This window comes from Entelurus aequoreus, linkage group LG20 (genome assembly GCF_033978785.1).
Source record: "Entelurus aequoreus isolate RoL-2023_Sb linkage group LG20, RoL_Eaeq_v1.1, whole genome shotgun sequence".
Taxonomy (NCBI): Eukaryota; Metazoa; Chordata; class Actinopteri; order Syngnathiformes; family Syngnathidae; genus Entelurus; species Entelurus aequoreus.
Genome location: NC_084750.1, coordinates 2869405 through 2885370, shown reverse-complemented (window position 1 = coordinate 2885370; position 15966 = coordinate 2869405). Strand labels below are relative to the sequence as shown.

General features: G+C 34.4%; 1 protein-coding gene across 8 annotated transcripts in view; it reads right to left on the bottom strand.

Annotated features, from left to right (window-relative positions):
- The window catches only part of ntrk1 (neurotrophic tyrosine kinase, receptor, type 1), a 294126-nt gene that overhangs the window by 88912 nt on the left and 189248 nt on the right, over window positions 1–15966 (bottom strand). For 6 of the 8 annotated variants that reach the window (XM_062029188.1, XM_062029191.1, XM_062029186.1 and 3 more), the window contains 4 exons: window positions 13272–13604; window positions 12635–12652; window positions 8960–9018; window positions 6767–6869 (listed from right to left, as the gene is read on the bottom strand). In XM_062029188.1, coding sequence (XP_061885172.1) covers window positions 6767–6869; window positions 8960–9018; window positions 12635–12652; window positions 13272–13604 — 513 coding nt within the window. The remainder of the gene's footprint in view (window positions 1–6766; window positions 6870–8959; window positions 9019–12634; window positions 12653–13271; window positions 13605–15966) is intronic. The other 2 variants (XM_062029190.1, XM_062029194.1) reach the window with 2 other exon arrangements.

The following is a 15966-nucleotide window of genomic DNA, read 5'->3' as shown; positions in this document are numbered from 1 at the left end:
GCAAGTATTATGTTCCAAGTATTATATTGCAAGTATTATATTGCAAGTATTATGTTCCAAGTATTATGTTGCAAGTATTATATTGCAAGTATTATATTGCAAGTAATATATTGCAAGTATTATGTTGCAAGTATTATGTTGCATGTATTATGTTGCAAGTATTATGTTGCAAGTATTATTTTGCAAGTATTCTATTGAAAGTATTATGTTGCAAGTATTATGTTGCAAGTATTATGTTGCAAGTAATATATTGCAAGTATTATGTTGCAAGTATTATGTTGCAAGTAATATATTGCAAGTATTATGTTGCAAGTATTATGTTGCAAGTATTATGTTCCAAGTATTATATTGCAAGTAATATATTGCAAGTATTATGTTGCATGTATTATGTTGCAAGTATTATGTTGCAAGTATTATGTTGCAAGTATTCTATTGAAAGTATTATGTTGCAAGTATTATGTTGCAAGTATTATGTTGCAAGTAATATATTGCAAGTATTATGTTCCAAGTATTATGTTGCAAGTAATATATTGCAAGTATTATGTTGCAAGTAATATATGGCAAGTATTATGTTCCAAGAATTATGTTGCAAGTATTATATTGCAAGTATTATGTTCCAAGTATTATATTGCAAGTATTATGTTCCAAGTATTATGTTGCAAGTATTATATTGCAAGTATTATATTGCAAGTATTATGTTGCAAATATTATGTTGCAAGTATTATGTTGCAAGTATTATGTTGCAAGTATTATGTTGCAAGTATTATTTTGCAAGAATTCTATTGAAAGTATTATGTTGCAAGTATTATGTTGTAAGTATTATGTTGCAAGTATTATGTTGCAAGTAATATATTGCAAGTATTATGTTGCAAGTATTATGTTGCAAGTATTATGTTGTAAGTATTATGTTGCAAGTAATATATTGCAAGTATTATGTTGCAAGTATTATGATGCAAGTATTATGTTGCAAGTAATATATTGCAAGTATTATGTTGCAAGTATTATGTTGCAAGTAATATATGGCAAGTATTATGTTGCAAGTATTATGTTGCAAGTATTATGTTCCAAGTATTATATTGCAAGTATTATATTGCAAGTAATATGTTGCAAGTATTATGTTGCAAGTATTCTATTGAAAGTATTATTTTGCAAGTATTATGTTGCAAGTATTATGTTGCAAGTATTATGTTGCAAGTATTATGTTGCAAGTATTATGTTCCAAGTATTATATTGCAAGTATTATGTTCCAAGTATTATATTGCAAGTAATATGTTGCAAGTATTATGTTGCAAGTATTATGTTCCAAGTATTATATTGCAAGTATTATGTTCCAAGTATTATATTGCAAGTATTATATTGCAAGTAATATGTTGCAAGTATTATGTTGCAAGTATTATGTTGCAAGTAATATATGGCAAGTATTATGTTGCAAGTATTATGTTGCAAGTATTATGTTGCAAGTATTCTATTGAAAGTATTATGATGTAAGTATTATATTACAAGTATTATGTTGGAAGTATTATATTACAAGTATTATGTTCCAAGTATTATATTGCAAGTATTATATTGCAAGTAATATGTTGCAAGTATTATGTTGCAAGTATTATGTTGTAAGTATTATGTTGCAAGTAATATGTTGCAAGTATTATGTTGCAAGTATTATGTTGCAAGTAATATATGGCAAGTATTATGTTGCAAGTATTATGTTGCAAGTATTCTATTGAAAGTATTATGATGCAAGTATTATGTTGGAAGCATTATATTACAAGTATTATGTTCCAAGTATTATATTGCAAGTATTATGTTCCAAGTATTATATTGCAAGTATTATATTGCAAGTAATATGTTGCAAGTATTATGTTGCAAGTATTATGTTGCAAGTAATATATGGCAAGTATTATGTTGCAAGTATTATGTTGCAAGTATTATGTTGCAAGTATTCTATTGAAAGTATTATATTGCAAGTAATATATTGCAAGTATTATGTTGCATGTATTATGTTGCAAGTATTATGTTGCAAGTATTATGTTGCAAGTATTCTATTGAAAGTATTATGTTGCAAGTATTATGTTGCAAGTATTATGTTGCAAGTAATATATTGCAAGTATTATGTTGCAAGTATTATGTTGCAAGTAATATATTGCAAGTATTATGTTGCAAGTAATATATGGCAAGTATTATGTTCCAAGAATTATGTTGCAAGTATTATATTGCAAGTATTATGTTCCAAGTATTATATTGCAAGTATTATGTTCCAAGTATTATGTTGCAAGTATTATATTGCAAGTATTATATTGCAAGTATTATGTTGCAAATATTATGTTGCAAGTATTATGTTGCAAGTATTATGTTGCAAGTATTATGTTGCAAGTATTATTTTGCAAGAATTCTATTGAAAGTATTATGTTGCAAGTATTATGTTGTAAGTATTATGTTGCAAGTAATATATTGCAAGTATTATGTTGCAAGTATTATGTTGCAAGTAATATATTGCAAGTATTATGTTGCAAGTATTATGTTGCAAGTATTATGTTGTAAGTATTATGTTGCAAGTAATATATTGCAAGTATTATGTTGCAAGTATTATGTTGCAAGTATTATGTTGCAAGTAATATATTGCAAGTATTATGTTGCAAGTATTATGTTGCAAGTATTATGTTGCAAGTATTATGTTGCAAGTATTATGTTGCAAGTATTATGTTCCAAGTATTATATTGCAAGTATTATGTTCCAAGTATTATATTGCAAGTATTATATTGCAAGTAATATGTTGCAAGTATTATGTTGCAAGTATTCTATTGAAAGTATTATTTTGCAAGTATTATGTTGCAAGTATTATGTTGCAAGTATTATGTTGCAAGTATTATGTTCCAAGTATTATATTGCAAGTATTATGTTCCAAGTATTATATTGCAAGTAATATGTTGCAAGTATTATGTTGCAAGTATTATGTTCCAAGTATTATATTGCAAGTATTATGTTCCAAGTATTATATTGCAAGTATTATATTGCAAGTAATATGTTGCAAGTATTATGTTGCAAGTAATATATGGCAAGTATTATGTTGCAAGTATTATGTTGCAAGTATTATGTTGCAAGTATTCTATTGAAAGTATTATGATGCAAGTATTATGATGTAAGTATTATATTACAAGTATTATGTTGGAAGTATTATATTACAAGTATTATGTTCCAAGTATTATATTGCAAGTATTATATTGCAAGTAATATGTTGCAAGTATTATGTTGCAAGTATTATGTTGTAAGTATTATGTTGCAAGTAATATGTTGCAAGTATTATGTTGCAAGTATTATGTTGCAAGTAATATATGGCAAGTATTATGTTGCAAGTATTCTATTGAAAGTATTATGATGCAAGTATTATGTTGGAAGCATTATATTACAAGTATTATGTTCCAAGTATTATATTGCAAGTATTATGTTCCAAGTATTATATTGCAAGTATTATATTGCAAGTAATATGTTGCAAGTATTATGTTGCAAGTATTATGTTGCAAGTAATATATGGCAAGTATTATGTTGCAAGTATTATGTTGCAAGTATTATGTTGCAAGTATTCTATTGAAAGTATTATGATGCAAGTATTATGTTGGAAGTATTATATTACAAGTATTATGTTCCAAGTATTATATTTGCAAGTATTATGTTCCAAGTATTATATTGCAAGTAGTATATTCCAAGTAATATATTGCAAGTATTATGTTGCAAGTAATATATGGCAAGTATTATGTTGCAAGTAATATATGGCAAGTATTATGTTGCAAGTATTATATTGCAAGTAATATATTGCAAGTATTATGTTGCAAGTATTATGTTGCAAGTATTATGTTGCAAGTATTCTGTTGCAAGTAATATATGGCAAGTATTATGTTGCAAGTAATATATTGCAAGTATTATGTTGCAAGTATTATGTTGCAAGTAATATATTGCAAGTATTATGTTGCAAGTATTATATTGAAAGTATTATGATGCAAGTATTATGTTGGAAGTATTATATTACAAGTATTATGTTCCAAGTATTATATTGCAAGTATTATGTTCCAAGTATTATATTGCAAGTATTATATTGCAAGTAATATGTTGCAAGTATTATGTTGCAAGTATTATGTTCCAAGTATTATGTTGCAAGTATTATGTTGCAAGTATTATGTTGCAAGTATTCTATTGCAAGTATTATGTTGCAAGTATTCTGTTGCAAGTAATATATGGCAAGTATTATATTGCAAGTATTATGTTGCAAGAATTATGTTGCAAGTATTATGTTGCAAGTAATATAGAGCAAGTATTATGTTGCAAGTATTATGTTGCAAGTATTCTATTGAAAGTATTATGATGCAAGTATTATGTTGGAAGTATTATATTACAAGTATTATATTGCAAGTATTATATTGCAAGTATTATATTGCAAGTATTATATTGCAAGTAATATGTTGCAAGTATTATGTTGCAAGTATTATGTTGCAAGTAATATATCGCAAGTATTATGTTGCAAGTATTATGTTGCAAGTATTCTATTGAAAGTATTATGATGCAAGTATTATGTTGGAAGTATTATATTACAAGTATTATGTTCCAAGTATTATATTTGCAAGTATTATGCTCCAAGTATTATATTGCAAGTACCGTAGTATATTGCAAGTAATATATTGCAAGTATTATGTTGCAAGTATTCTGTTGCAAGTAATATATGGCAAGTATTATGTTGCAAGTATTATGTTGCAAGTATTATATTGCAAGTATTATGTTGCAAGTATTCTGTTGCAAGTAATATATGGCAAGTATTATGTTGCAAGTATTATATTGCAAGTAATATATTGCAAGTATTATGTTGCAAGTATTATGTTGCAAGTAATATATGGCAAGTATTATATGGCAAGTAATATATTGCAAGTATTATGTTGGAAGTATTATGTTGCAAGTATTATGTTGCAAGTATTATGTTGCAAGTATTATGTTGCAAGTATTCTGTTGCAAGTAATATATGGCAAGTATTATGTTGCAAGTATTATATTGCAAGTAATATATTGCAAGTATTATGTTGCAAGTATTATGTTGCAAGTAATATATGGCAAGTATTATATTGCAAGTAATATATTGCAAGTATTATGTTGCAAGTATTATGTTGCAAGTATTATGTTGCAAGTATTATGTTGCAAGTATTATGTTGCAAGTATTCTGTTGCAAGTATTTTATAGCAGACTTTGCAAGCAGGTGCAATTCCAAGACGGTAGATGTCAGTAGGCTTGTCCAAATAAGATGTTGAAGATACAAGACAACTTGTCTTTTAGTAGTAAGTAAACAAACAAAGGCTCCTAATTAGTCTGCTGATGTATGAAGTAACATATTGTGTCATTTATCATTCTAGTATTTTGTCAAAATTATTAATCTACTTTTTCATTAACTGTTAATATCCGCTTACTCTCTCTTTTAACATGTTCTATCTACACTTGTGTTAAAATGTAATAATCACTTATTCTTCTCTTGTTTGGTACTTTACATTAGTTTTGTTTAAAGTAGTTACAGGATCATACATTGGTCATAATTAAAGTTCTCCTGTGACAAAGGACATATTTCCTGACTTTATAAACAATAATAAAGACAAAAGATTTAGTCGATGTAATCATTATCGACTAAGTACAGCTCTTGTATTTGGTATCATTACAGTCGATGTCTGTGTAGACCCACCCATGGCATTTGTTTACATTCAAGAGCGCTAGCTTGCTGTTAGCAGTTAGCTATTGTATCCTTCTATGGTGTGCAGTGAAGCATGTTTAACTATTCCTCGTCTGCAGGGATGATAGTAATTTACTACTTATACTTATTTGTTGCCATGGACGCGAGGATTAGCGATTAAGAACTAGCTAAAACACCACCGACCGCTAGCTAGCTAACAGCTAACAAGAGCAAAAACTAAGCGCCTCCTGCAGAGCGGCGCTTCACTGTTCATAGCTTCAACTTTATCGCTATTTTTTAGGGCCAAAATGCGTCCATTCTCCCTTTTCTGTCTCCACACTGTTTCTGCTTGTAAGTACTTTGTGCGTATGCGTTGCCTAACCTGCACCTAGGTCAGGACGTGGCGAGGGTGCGTCGATTTGTTTTCCCGCCAATGTTTGAGTTGGTGCCGAATCTGCAACCGAACGTGCAGGAAAGGTATGGTAGTTTTTGATTTTCCGTGAATCAGTACACGATAGTACTGACGAAATTCAGTCGGCACCAATTAAAGTACTGAATCCGGTACCCATGTCCCTGGTTGTGCGTTCGATAAGTTACTACTACTAGTACTACTACCATTAGCACTACTACTATTACTAGTACTCTAAAGCATCCAAGTTGACTGACTGTGGTATTGTCTAGCCTTGGCAAAGAAATTGTAATGGAAATTTTCTAATAAAGTAGTCAAACAAAATTGTCTTTCTTAGACTTATTTGAAAAGCTCGAGTGGTTTAAAAAGCACAGGTCACATTTGTAGCAAGTATGGAAGGAATGTGCACTGAGGAAGGAGCGCTTTGCTGTTTCTACACTGAATATGGGACGGGAGAGCGGGAGTAGGCTCAGTTTGGGACGTGAAGAGAGCATATGACACGACAACAAGTCTAGGAACCGTTAGACAACGGGGCCCTGTTAACTTGAAGTGTTACTTTCAGGACCCGGCCACACACAGGGCAGATTGTGCTTTCTCTACAGTAATATTGCAGTTTGTAATAGACATGCAAAGCTACTTCAATGTTTTCCAGCACAAACTCACGGTGTATGCCGAACTTGGAGTTCTTGCCACATTTGTTGATAACCAAGACGGTGGCGAGCAGGAAGGTGCAGGCAAACAGAGCGAGACCCACGGCCACTGACACCTGCCGGAACAAAGCAACAACACTTCAAAGCTGTTTCATCGCTGCAATAATAGTTCAGCAGTACCTCGGGATACAAGTTGAATTGGACATGTGACGCAGCTCGTACTTTAAAAAGTGGAAACCTAAAACAACGTGAAATGCCTTTTACCGTAATAAGAAAAACAAACTTTTAGTGCAGGGCTGTCTAAATTGTTTTTATTGATTTATTGTTTTTATACATGAATATTAACGTATATTGTAATATTGATTCTACATATTTAAAAAAATTATTTTCTTTTAAATGGACTAAAAAATATTGTTACATTTTGCGGTCAAAAAGTGGTCGTTTGGTCGCCAGAATTTTACACTGTTTTTTACAGCACGGTTTTTTTAATAGCAAAATTTTAGTTTTTGATTGATTGATTGAGAAGTTTATTGACATCTTAAATAATTGAATCCATGTAATGCTTTAAAAAGGCAAATGGATGGCACAAAAAGCCAAAAAGCTTGTCTCCATTGTGGTCCATAGTGACTAAGCTGCCATTTTTTTTAACTGTATTTTTTTACTGTGTATTACTGTAAATGGAAAAACAGTACCACAGTTTTTTACAGGTACTGTTCTGGCCAGTTTTGTTTTTTTTTATCTTAAAATCTATTGTCCTTTTTACCGTGTACAATTTTTGTTTTAACATCTTAAATCAAGCAGATATTTAAGTACCGTATGTTGTTTTATTTTAACAACAAAGTATGACAATATAATAATATATATTAGTTGTAACAATATCAAATAATATAACAGTTTTAAATACATGTCTTTTTTCTTGACAAATGAAAAGAACAAATGCATTTAGTAAGAAAAGATAACGTACTTTATTGACAAATATTATTTCCAGGTTTTCGCCCCCTGGGCCTTGACTTTGACACCTGTGTTTTAGATAATAAATATCGTATGAAAAACAACAATGCAACAGAGGGAAACACAAACAAATGGAGTAGTTTTATGACGTAACGTAATAAAGTACATAATTTACATAGGAGAGTGGACTTCTACAGTATCTCCTTTTCAATCAACCGGCGGCGTTTCTGGGTGTTGTTGATAAATGGCTTCGGCTTTGCATAGTAGAGTTTTAACTTGCACTAACAAATATAGCGACAAACTGTAATTACTGACTGTGGTGATATCCTTTACACACTGATGTTGCTTTTTGATGCAGTACCGCCTGAGCGATCGAAGGTCACGGCCTTGCCGCTTACGTGCAGTGATTTCTCCAGATTCTCTGAACCTTTTGATGAAATTACAGACCGTAGATGGTGAAATCCCTAAATTCCTTGCAATAGCTCGTTGAGAAATGTTGTTCTTAAACTGTTCGACAATTTGCTCACGCATTTGTTCACAAAGTGGTGACCCTCGCCCCATCCTTGTTTGTGAATTACTGAGCATTTCATGGAAGCTGCTTTTGTACCCAATCATGGCACCCACCTGTTCCCAATTAGCCTGTTCACCTGTGGGATGTTCCAAATAAGTGTTTGATGAGCATTCCTCAACTTTCTCAGTCTTTTTTGCCACTTGTGCCAGCTTTTTATGAAACATGTTACAGGCATCAAATTCCAAATGAGCTAATATTTGCAAAAAATAAAGTTTTCCAGTTCAAACGTTAAGTATCTTGTCTTTGCGGTCTATTCAATTGAATATAGGTTGAAAAGGATTTGCAAATCATTGTATTCTGTTTTTATTTACCATTTACACAACGTGCCAACTTCACCGGTTTTGTGTTTTATGGATACATGACCGCCTTTTAGGTATTATTTTAACATTGTTGGCTGGCGTTATGGACTCATTCTGCTTCAGTGTGGTGCAGGCTAGCAGTGTTTTCTTCCTTCCAAAGCTTGGAAAAACAAAGTCATGTCCATCTCTTGCTGTAAGCTAAGTAAGTTTTGGTCGGCTCTTACGGGGTTTCTTGTGGCATTCACTACACCATCTAGTGGTGATGATGCTCGTAACTCCAATTCGTGCTTGTCCCCTAAAGCATCAACAGCCGAGAGACAGCCGATATCCTAAAAACCGGGTATCCCGAGGTAGCGCTGTACTCACAACAACCACCATTGCGTACCACAAAGACTCGACTCTCCAGGTTCTCTGTGACGTCCATGTTGGATCTGTTGGTGGGAGCTGAGGAGACGCAGCAACAGCGAGGTGTCAGTCAAAAAAGAAGTTGACATCACAAGAAAAAGTAATTGTAATCTAAAACAGGGGTGTCCAAAGTTTTTTTAATGGCCCGCGGCACATATTAGAAATATTATTCAAAAAAAGACTTCAAAAAGTGGAACAAGTTGCTGTTTTTTTTTTTTTAAACTAAAACTGTCATTGCCCCTAAAAAATAATAATGAATCAAAATCAATGTTGTTATGATTTGTTTACCTATTCAAGGCTCCAATTACTTCACATCATATATTGCACTTTGAAATATTTTTTAGGAAAAATATTGCACATTTTGTGTGTTTACCGTATAAAAAACTAAGTTTTGTTTCACAAAAAGAGTCTAAAACAAACAAACAAAAGTATAAAAACGTATAATCCATGTATAGATCTGAAGTTGATCTACAGATTTAAGCATTGAAAAACGTATGACTTATTTTTAACACTTTTGGATCCCTAAGAGTTTGAGTGGGATATTTTTTTATTTTTTTTTGTAAACGGCCAATGCTCAAAAATAATAATGAATCAAAATCAATGTTATATTGTTAAGGCTCTAATTACTTCACATTGAATATTCCTTTTTTAAAATATTTTTAGGTGGAATATTTTGTGTTTTTGCCAACCCCCCCCCCCCCGTAACAAAAAGGGCATAAAAATATAAAAATTATTGATCCAGAGATTTACGCGTTGAAAAAAAATATATATATATAACTTATTTTTTTAAATGTTTATGACTTAAGACTACTTGAGCGGAGCCCTAAATGTTAAAGAAAAATAGAACAAAGAATTAAAAAAATAAAATACAAACAAATAATAAAAAATAAATAATAATAATAATAATAATAATAATATATATATATATATATATATATATATATATATATATATATATATATATATATATATATATATATATATATATATATATATATATACACACTACTGTTCAAAAGTTTGGGGTCACATTGAAATGTCCTTATTTTTTAAGGAAAAGCACTGTACTTTTCAATGAAGATAACTTTAAACTAGGCAAGGCAAGGCAAGGCAACTTTATTTGTATAGCGCTTTTCATACACAAGGCAGACTCAAAGTGCTTCACAGACAACAAAGTGAAATGAAAGAAAATAAAAGCAAAATTAAAATGCAGACAATAAAAATAAAAACAGTGCAGACGTTAAAAGTTAAAAGATTAAAAGATTTAGCTGAAAGCTAAGGTGAACATAAAAGTCTTCAGTCTAGTTTTAAAAGTAGTGAGAGTTGGGGAGAGTCTGACATCTTCAGGAAGTTTATTCCAGCTATGTGTTGCATAGTGACTGAATGATGATCTCCCTTGATTTGAGTTTACTCTTGGAACCGCTAACAGATTGGTCTCAGAAGATCTTAGTGATCTAGAGGGCGTATATAGTGGGAGCATATCAGTAATATACTTGGGCCCTAGACCATGTAGTGATTTATATGTGAGCAGGAGGATTTTGAAATCTATTCTCTGATGTACAGGGAGCCAATGTAAGGATTTAAGAATTGGTGTAATGTGCTCACATTTTTTGGTCTTTGTTAGAACTCTAGCAGCAGCGTTCTGAACAAGCTGTAGCTGCCTGACAGTTTTTTTGGGAAGACCTGCAAGGAGACCATTACAATAGTCTAGCCTACTGGTAATAAAGGCATGTACAAGTTTTTCTAAGTCTTGAGCTGACATGAGCCCTCTAAGTCTTTTTACATTTTTGAGGTGATAGTAGGCCGATTTTGTTACTGATTTGATGTGACTGTCGAAATGTAAATCAGAATCTAAAATAACCCCAAGATTTCTGGCTTTATTTGAGGTTTTCAGGGACAGTGATTGAAGGTGTTGGATGACTTTAAACCTTTCTTTTTTAGCACCAAAAACAATTATCTCAGTTTTATCTTCATTTAGTTGTAGGAAATTTTGGCACATCCAGTGTTTGACTTGCTCAATGCACTGGCACAGAAGATCTATGGGGCGATAGTCATTTGGTGATAGCGCTACATAGATTTGGGTGTCATCGGCATAGCAATGATGGTCAATGTTATTATTTTGCATGATTTGTCCTAGTGGGAGCATATAGATGTTAAATAAAGTCGGCCCCAAGATTGAACCTTGGGGGACTCCACACGTTACGTTGGTTGGTTCTGATACAAAGTCACCAATGGAAACAAAATAGTTCCTATCTTGTAGATATGACTTGAACCAGCTTAAAACTGTGCCTGAGATCCCCACCCAGTTTTCCAACCTGTCCAAAAGTATTGAGTGGTCGACAGTGTCAAATGCAGCACTGAGGTCCAAAAGCATTAATACTGAAGTTTTGCCAGAGTCTGTGTTTAGACGGATGTCATTTATAACTTTAAGAAGGGCCGTCTCTGTGCTATGAAGAGGTCGAAATCCTGACTGGAAGTTGTTGTGGCAGCCAGTAGAAGCCAAGAAGTGATTTAGTTGTTGGAGGACAACTTTCTCAATTATTTTACTTATGAATGGTAGATTTGAAATTGGTCTGTAGTTGTTGATAACAGAGGCATCTAGGCTCTGCTTTTTTAGAAGAGGTTTAATGACTGCAGTTTTGAAAGCCTTCGGGAAATTGCCCGATTTAATAGAATTATTAACTATTTGCAAGATGTCTGTTGATAGGCAGTCAAAAACATTCTTAAAGAAGTTGGTAGGTAAAACATCAAGGCAGCAGGTGGATGACTTTAGAGCTGTCACCGTTTCCACTAGTCTTAACTTTAAAGAAATACACTCTATACATTGCTAATGTGGTAAATGACTATTCTAGCTGCAAATGTCTGGTTTTTGGTGCAATATCTACATAGGTGTATAGAGGCCCATTTCCAGCAACTATCACTCCAGTGTTTTTAATGGTACAATGTGTTTGCTCATTGGCTCAGAAGGCTAATTGATGATTAGAAAACCCTTGTGCAATCATGTTCACACATCTGAAAACAGTTTAGCTCGTTACAGAAGCTACAAAACTGACCTTCCTTTGAGCAGATTGAGTTTCTGGAGCATCACATTTGTGGGGTCAATTAAACGCTCAAAATGGCCAGAAAAAGAGAACTTTCATCTGAAACTCGACAGTCTATTCTTGTTCTTAGAAATTAAGGCTATTCCACAAAATTGTTTGGGTGACCCCAAACTTTTGAACGGTAGTGTATATGGTTTTGAAAATGAAAAGTATCAAAATGGCCCCCGCAAGATTTGATTTTTCAACAAGTTTGGACACCCCTGATCTAAAAAGAACTGAGCTGTTTATTAAATGGAGATTTAGAACAGGGCAGCTGGAAAGATGCATTTCAATCAAAGGTGTAAGTTTATAGGACAATCTTGGCAGTGAAATAAAACAATCTAAATATCCTAATGCATTTAAAACAATTTTAAAAAATCACGTTTTTTAGTATCTTTTTTGTTTCCATGTTTAATTATTTTGTTGTTATGAAATGGGTATGTTATGAATCCAGAAAAATTGCCTTTTCATTCTTGTTTTTCTAATGACTAATTATAATGTTCTGTTAGTTAATTTTGATCCTTGAATGAAAAAATAAAAAACAAAAAATGAGTGGAAGAGAAAGGAACACTCACTTGGATCCATATTGTAGACTTGAGGGAACAAAGAGCACAAATAGTTTTAATAAAGTGCAGATCTCAAACCGGATCATTGGGTCCACTTTTACATCTTTGGTTGCGGAGGAGTTTAGCTCCCACGGTCAAATTGTGTTGTAAAACATTTATGTACCATTGTACAGATTACAATTGCACTGTCCTTGAATGGTGCACTCATCCTGAAAGGAGCAACTTCCCTTTTCTAGTCTCATTCCGAACATCTATATTACTGTGAAAAGCACATTCTGTGAAGCGTACATCCTGACCTTGTCCGCATGCTTGACTGTGAATGTCGGCTTCATCATCCCAGTCTAACAGTACATCATTGTCTGGATGGCCCACTGCTTTCCACTGAGTTGCGTCAACAGCTCTCTCCCCCCTCCAAACTGAGCCTACTCCCTCCCTCTCACCTTGTATTCAGAGTACAAAGAATAACGCACTTCTCTGCCTGTTGCGTACTCCTTACATACTTGCTATGAATGTGACCTGTGCCTTTTGGAATGCTCAAGCTTTTCAAATAAATCTAAGAAAGACTACTTGGTTAGAACATTTCCAATACAAAATGTTGAAGTAATATTCCTCTAATTGCCCTGCATTAGGGAATATAAAAACTCACACGGAATTATTCCCTCCGGGTTGGACGTTCCGAAGGGGTTGTACATGAAAATCCCGCTGGCGGTGGCCTGGTCCCGCCCCAACCGGTTCTCCACCTTCAGGGTGTAGTTGCCGTTGTTCATGTGCGTGGGCTTGTTGAGGGAGAGGCAGCCATGCTTCTTCGAGCCATCAGTGGAGTCGCGCAGCAGGTCCGTGTACGTGTATGCCGTCTCTATCAGCTCTTCGCCATTGTACCGCCAGCTGATGTTCACTTCCGGATTGCCGTCCGCGCCAAAGGCGAAACACCAGTGATGCTTTTTGACGGCGTTGTCCAGGTAGAGGATTTTGGCCCCGACTGGGGGATGATAAAGATTTGTCAGTGAACAACACAGCGGCTACACAACCACTGTTGGCTCAGTCAGCATTAATGGAATGGAACTTAATCGTCGTTGCATAAAAAGTACGACAAAATGTACATTTCAGTTTGAGACCGGAAGAAAACCTGGAGAAAAGCACATACGAGGAGGGAGGGGGCGGGCATCCGGCCCGAAGCTGCCGCCACCGACGGCTCTGTTGTCCATCACAGAGTCCATAGGCAGAGCTGTGGGGAACTGAATCGCAAATTGGATGACATCTCGGAGAAGCTCTATGCTCCGCAAAGCGAAATTATAATCAATTTGAGAGCCAGACTGGACAACTAGAGCACACAGACCTTCTGAATGTGTTTGCTCGCCCTAACCAAAACAATCCTCTTCTTGGCTCCCTCTGCATTGGCCTCGGCAAGGTCAAGCAGTTAACACCCCAGGAAGACCATTGCAGCGAAATGGGCTCTGAATCCCTTCCTCCTTCTTCAAAGACACCTGGGATGCTGACTTTGTTCTGTGATGCCGAAGGTAGCCACTTCCAAGCCTACGGACAAACACGCACCCATGGACTACCACTTTTACCTCCTTGGTACGATGGCCCAAAGAGAGTCTGGCCAACTCGGTTTCAAAGTCGGTAAAAAACACGGCGCCCTGTAGTCAAGTGAGGGGATTTTGACCAATCAGAGAGAGTATGGCCAGAGGATCTCCTAAATGATTGGTCAGAAGGGCGCCATACTTGCTACCAACTTTGAAACCGTGTTGCCCGTACTCTCTTTGGGCCATCGTACCAAGGAGGTAAAAGTGGTAGTCCATGGGTGCGTGTTTGTCCGGAGGCTTGGAAGTGGCTACCTTCGGCATCACAGAACAAAGTCAACACCCCAGGTGTCTTTGAAGAAGGAGGAAGAGATTCAGAGCCCCTGCCAAGGGCCAATGCAGAGGGAGCCAAGAGGAGGATTGTTTTGGTTAGGGCGAGCAAACACATTCAGAAGGTCTGTGTGCTCTAGTTGTTTAGTTGTGGCTCTCAAATTGATTATACTTTCGCCTTGCAGAGCATAAAGCTTCTCCGAGATGTCATCCAATTTGCGATTCAGTTCAGAGTCCCCACAGCTCTACCCATCCTACAGTAATTTGTGGCAGCTTTAGGGTACCTTGAACAGCTGTCAGCATCAACTAGTTTGTGGATACATCAGGGCAATGCTTACTCCAATCAGCAGATGTTCTATTATCATGATTCCGCATAGGTAGATGTCTTCAACGTTCTCCACCCAAATAATTCCCCAGGCACACAACCCTCCACTTCTCCCAAGAGTCCATAGAATTTGGAGAACGGTGCAATCAGAGGCTCCAAGAAAGTGAGGACAAAGTCAAAGATGCAAAGCAGGCGAGATAAGGAAGAGGGAAGGCGGTTTTTTTTTTTCAAATTTTGAATGGATTCAGAGTTGAAATAAATAAGAATTGGGAATTTTTTCCTACACTATCTGAAGTAAAGTTGAATAAAAAATGTCCAAATGGCAGATTTTTCTACAGGACACAACCTGTGTTTATTGTTTCAGATATTGACTGTCAACATTTTAGGTTTTTTTTTCACATTTTGAATTGATTCAGTGTTTAAATAAATAAAAACTTTGATTTTGTTTTTCTCCCAAAACTATCTGACATAAAGTCAGATACAAAAGTCCAAATGGCAGATTCTGCTACTGGACACAACATGTGTTTATTGTTTCAGATATTTACAGTGAACATTTTATACTTTTTTTTTTTCAAATTCTCAATGGATTCAGAGTTGAAATAAATAAGATTTGTGATTTTTTTTTTCTCCCTCTTACACTATCTGACGTAAAGTCGGATAAACATGTCCACATGGCAGATTATGCTACTGGACACAATCTGTGTTTATTGTTTCAGATATTGACAGTCAACATGTTAGATTGTTTTTTTTCACATTTTGAATGGATTCAGAGTTAAAATAAGAACTTAGATTTTTTTTTTTTCTTCTTACACTCTCTGATGTAAAGTCAGATAAAAATGTCAAAATGGTAGATTTTGCTAGTGGACACAACCTGTGTTTATTGTTTCAGATATTGACAATCAACATGTAAGATTTTTTCTTTTCAAATGTTAAATGGATTCAGAGCTGAAATAAATAAGAATCGTGATTTCCCCCCCAGCCCCCAACACTATCTAAAGTCGGACGAAAATGTCCAAATGGCAGATTTTGCTACTGGACACAACCTGTTTATCGTTTCAGATATTGACAGTCAACATTTCAGATTTTTTTTCCTAATTTTCTTTCTTTCTGCCTTTGGACAAATGTGCTTACTGCAGGTGTCGCATTGCCCTTCTGTTGAGACT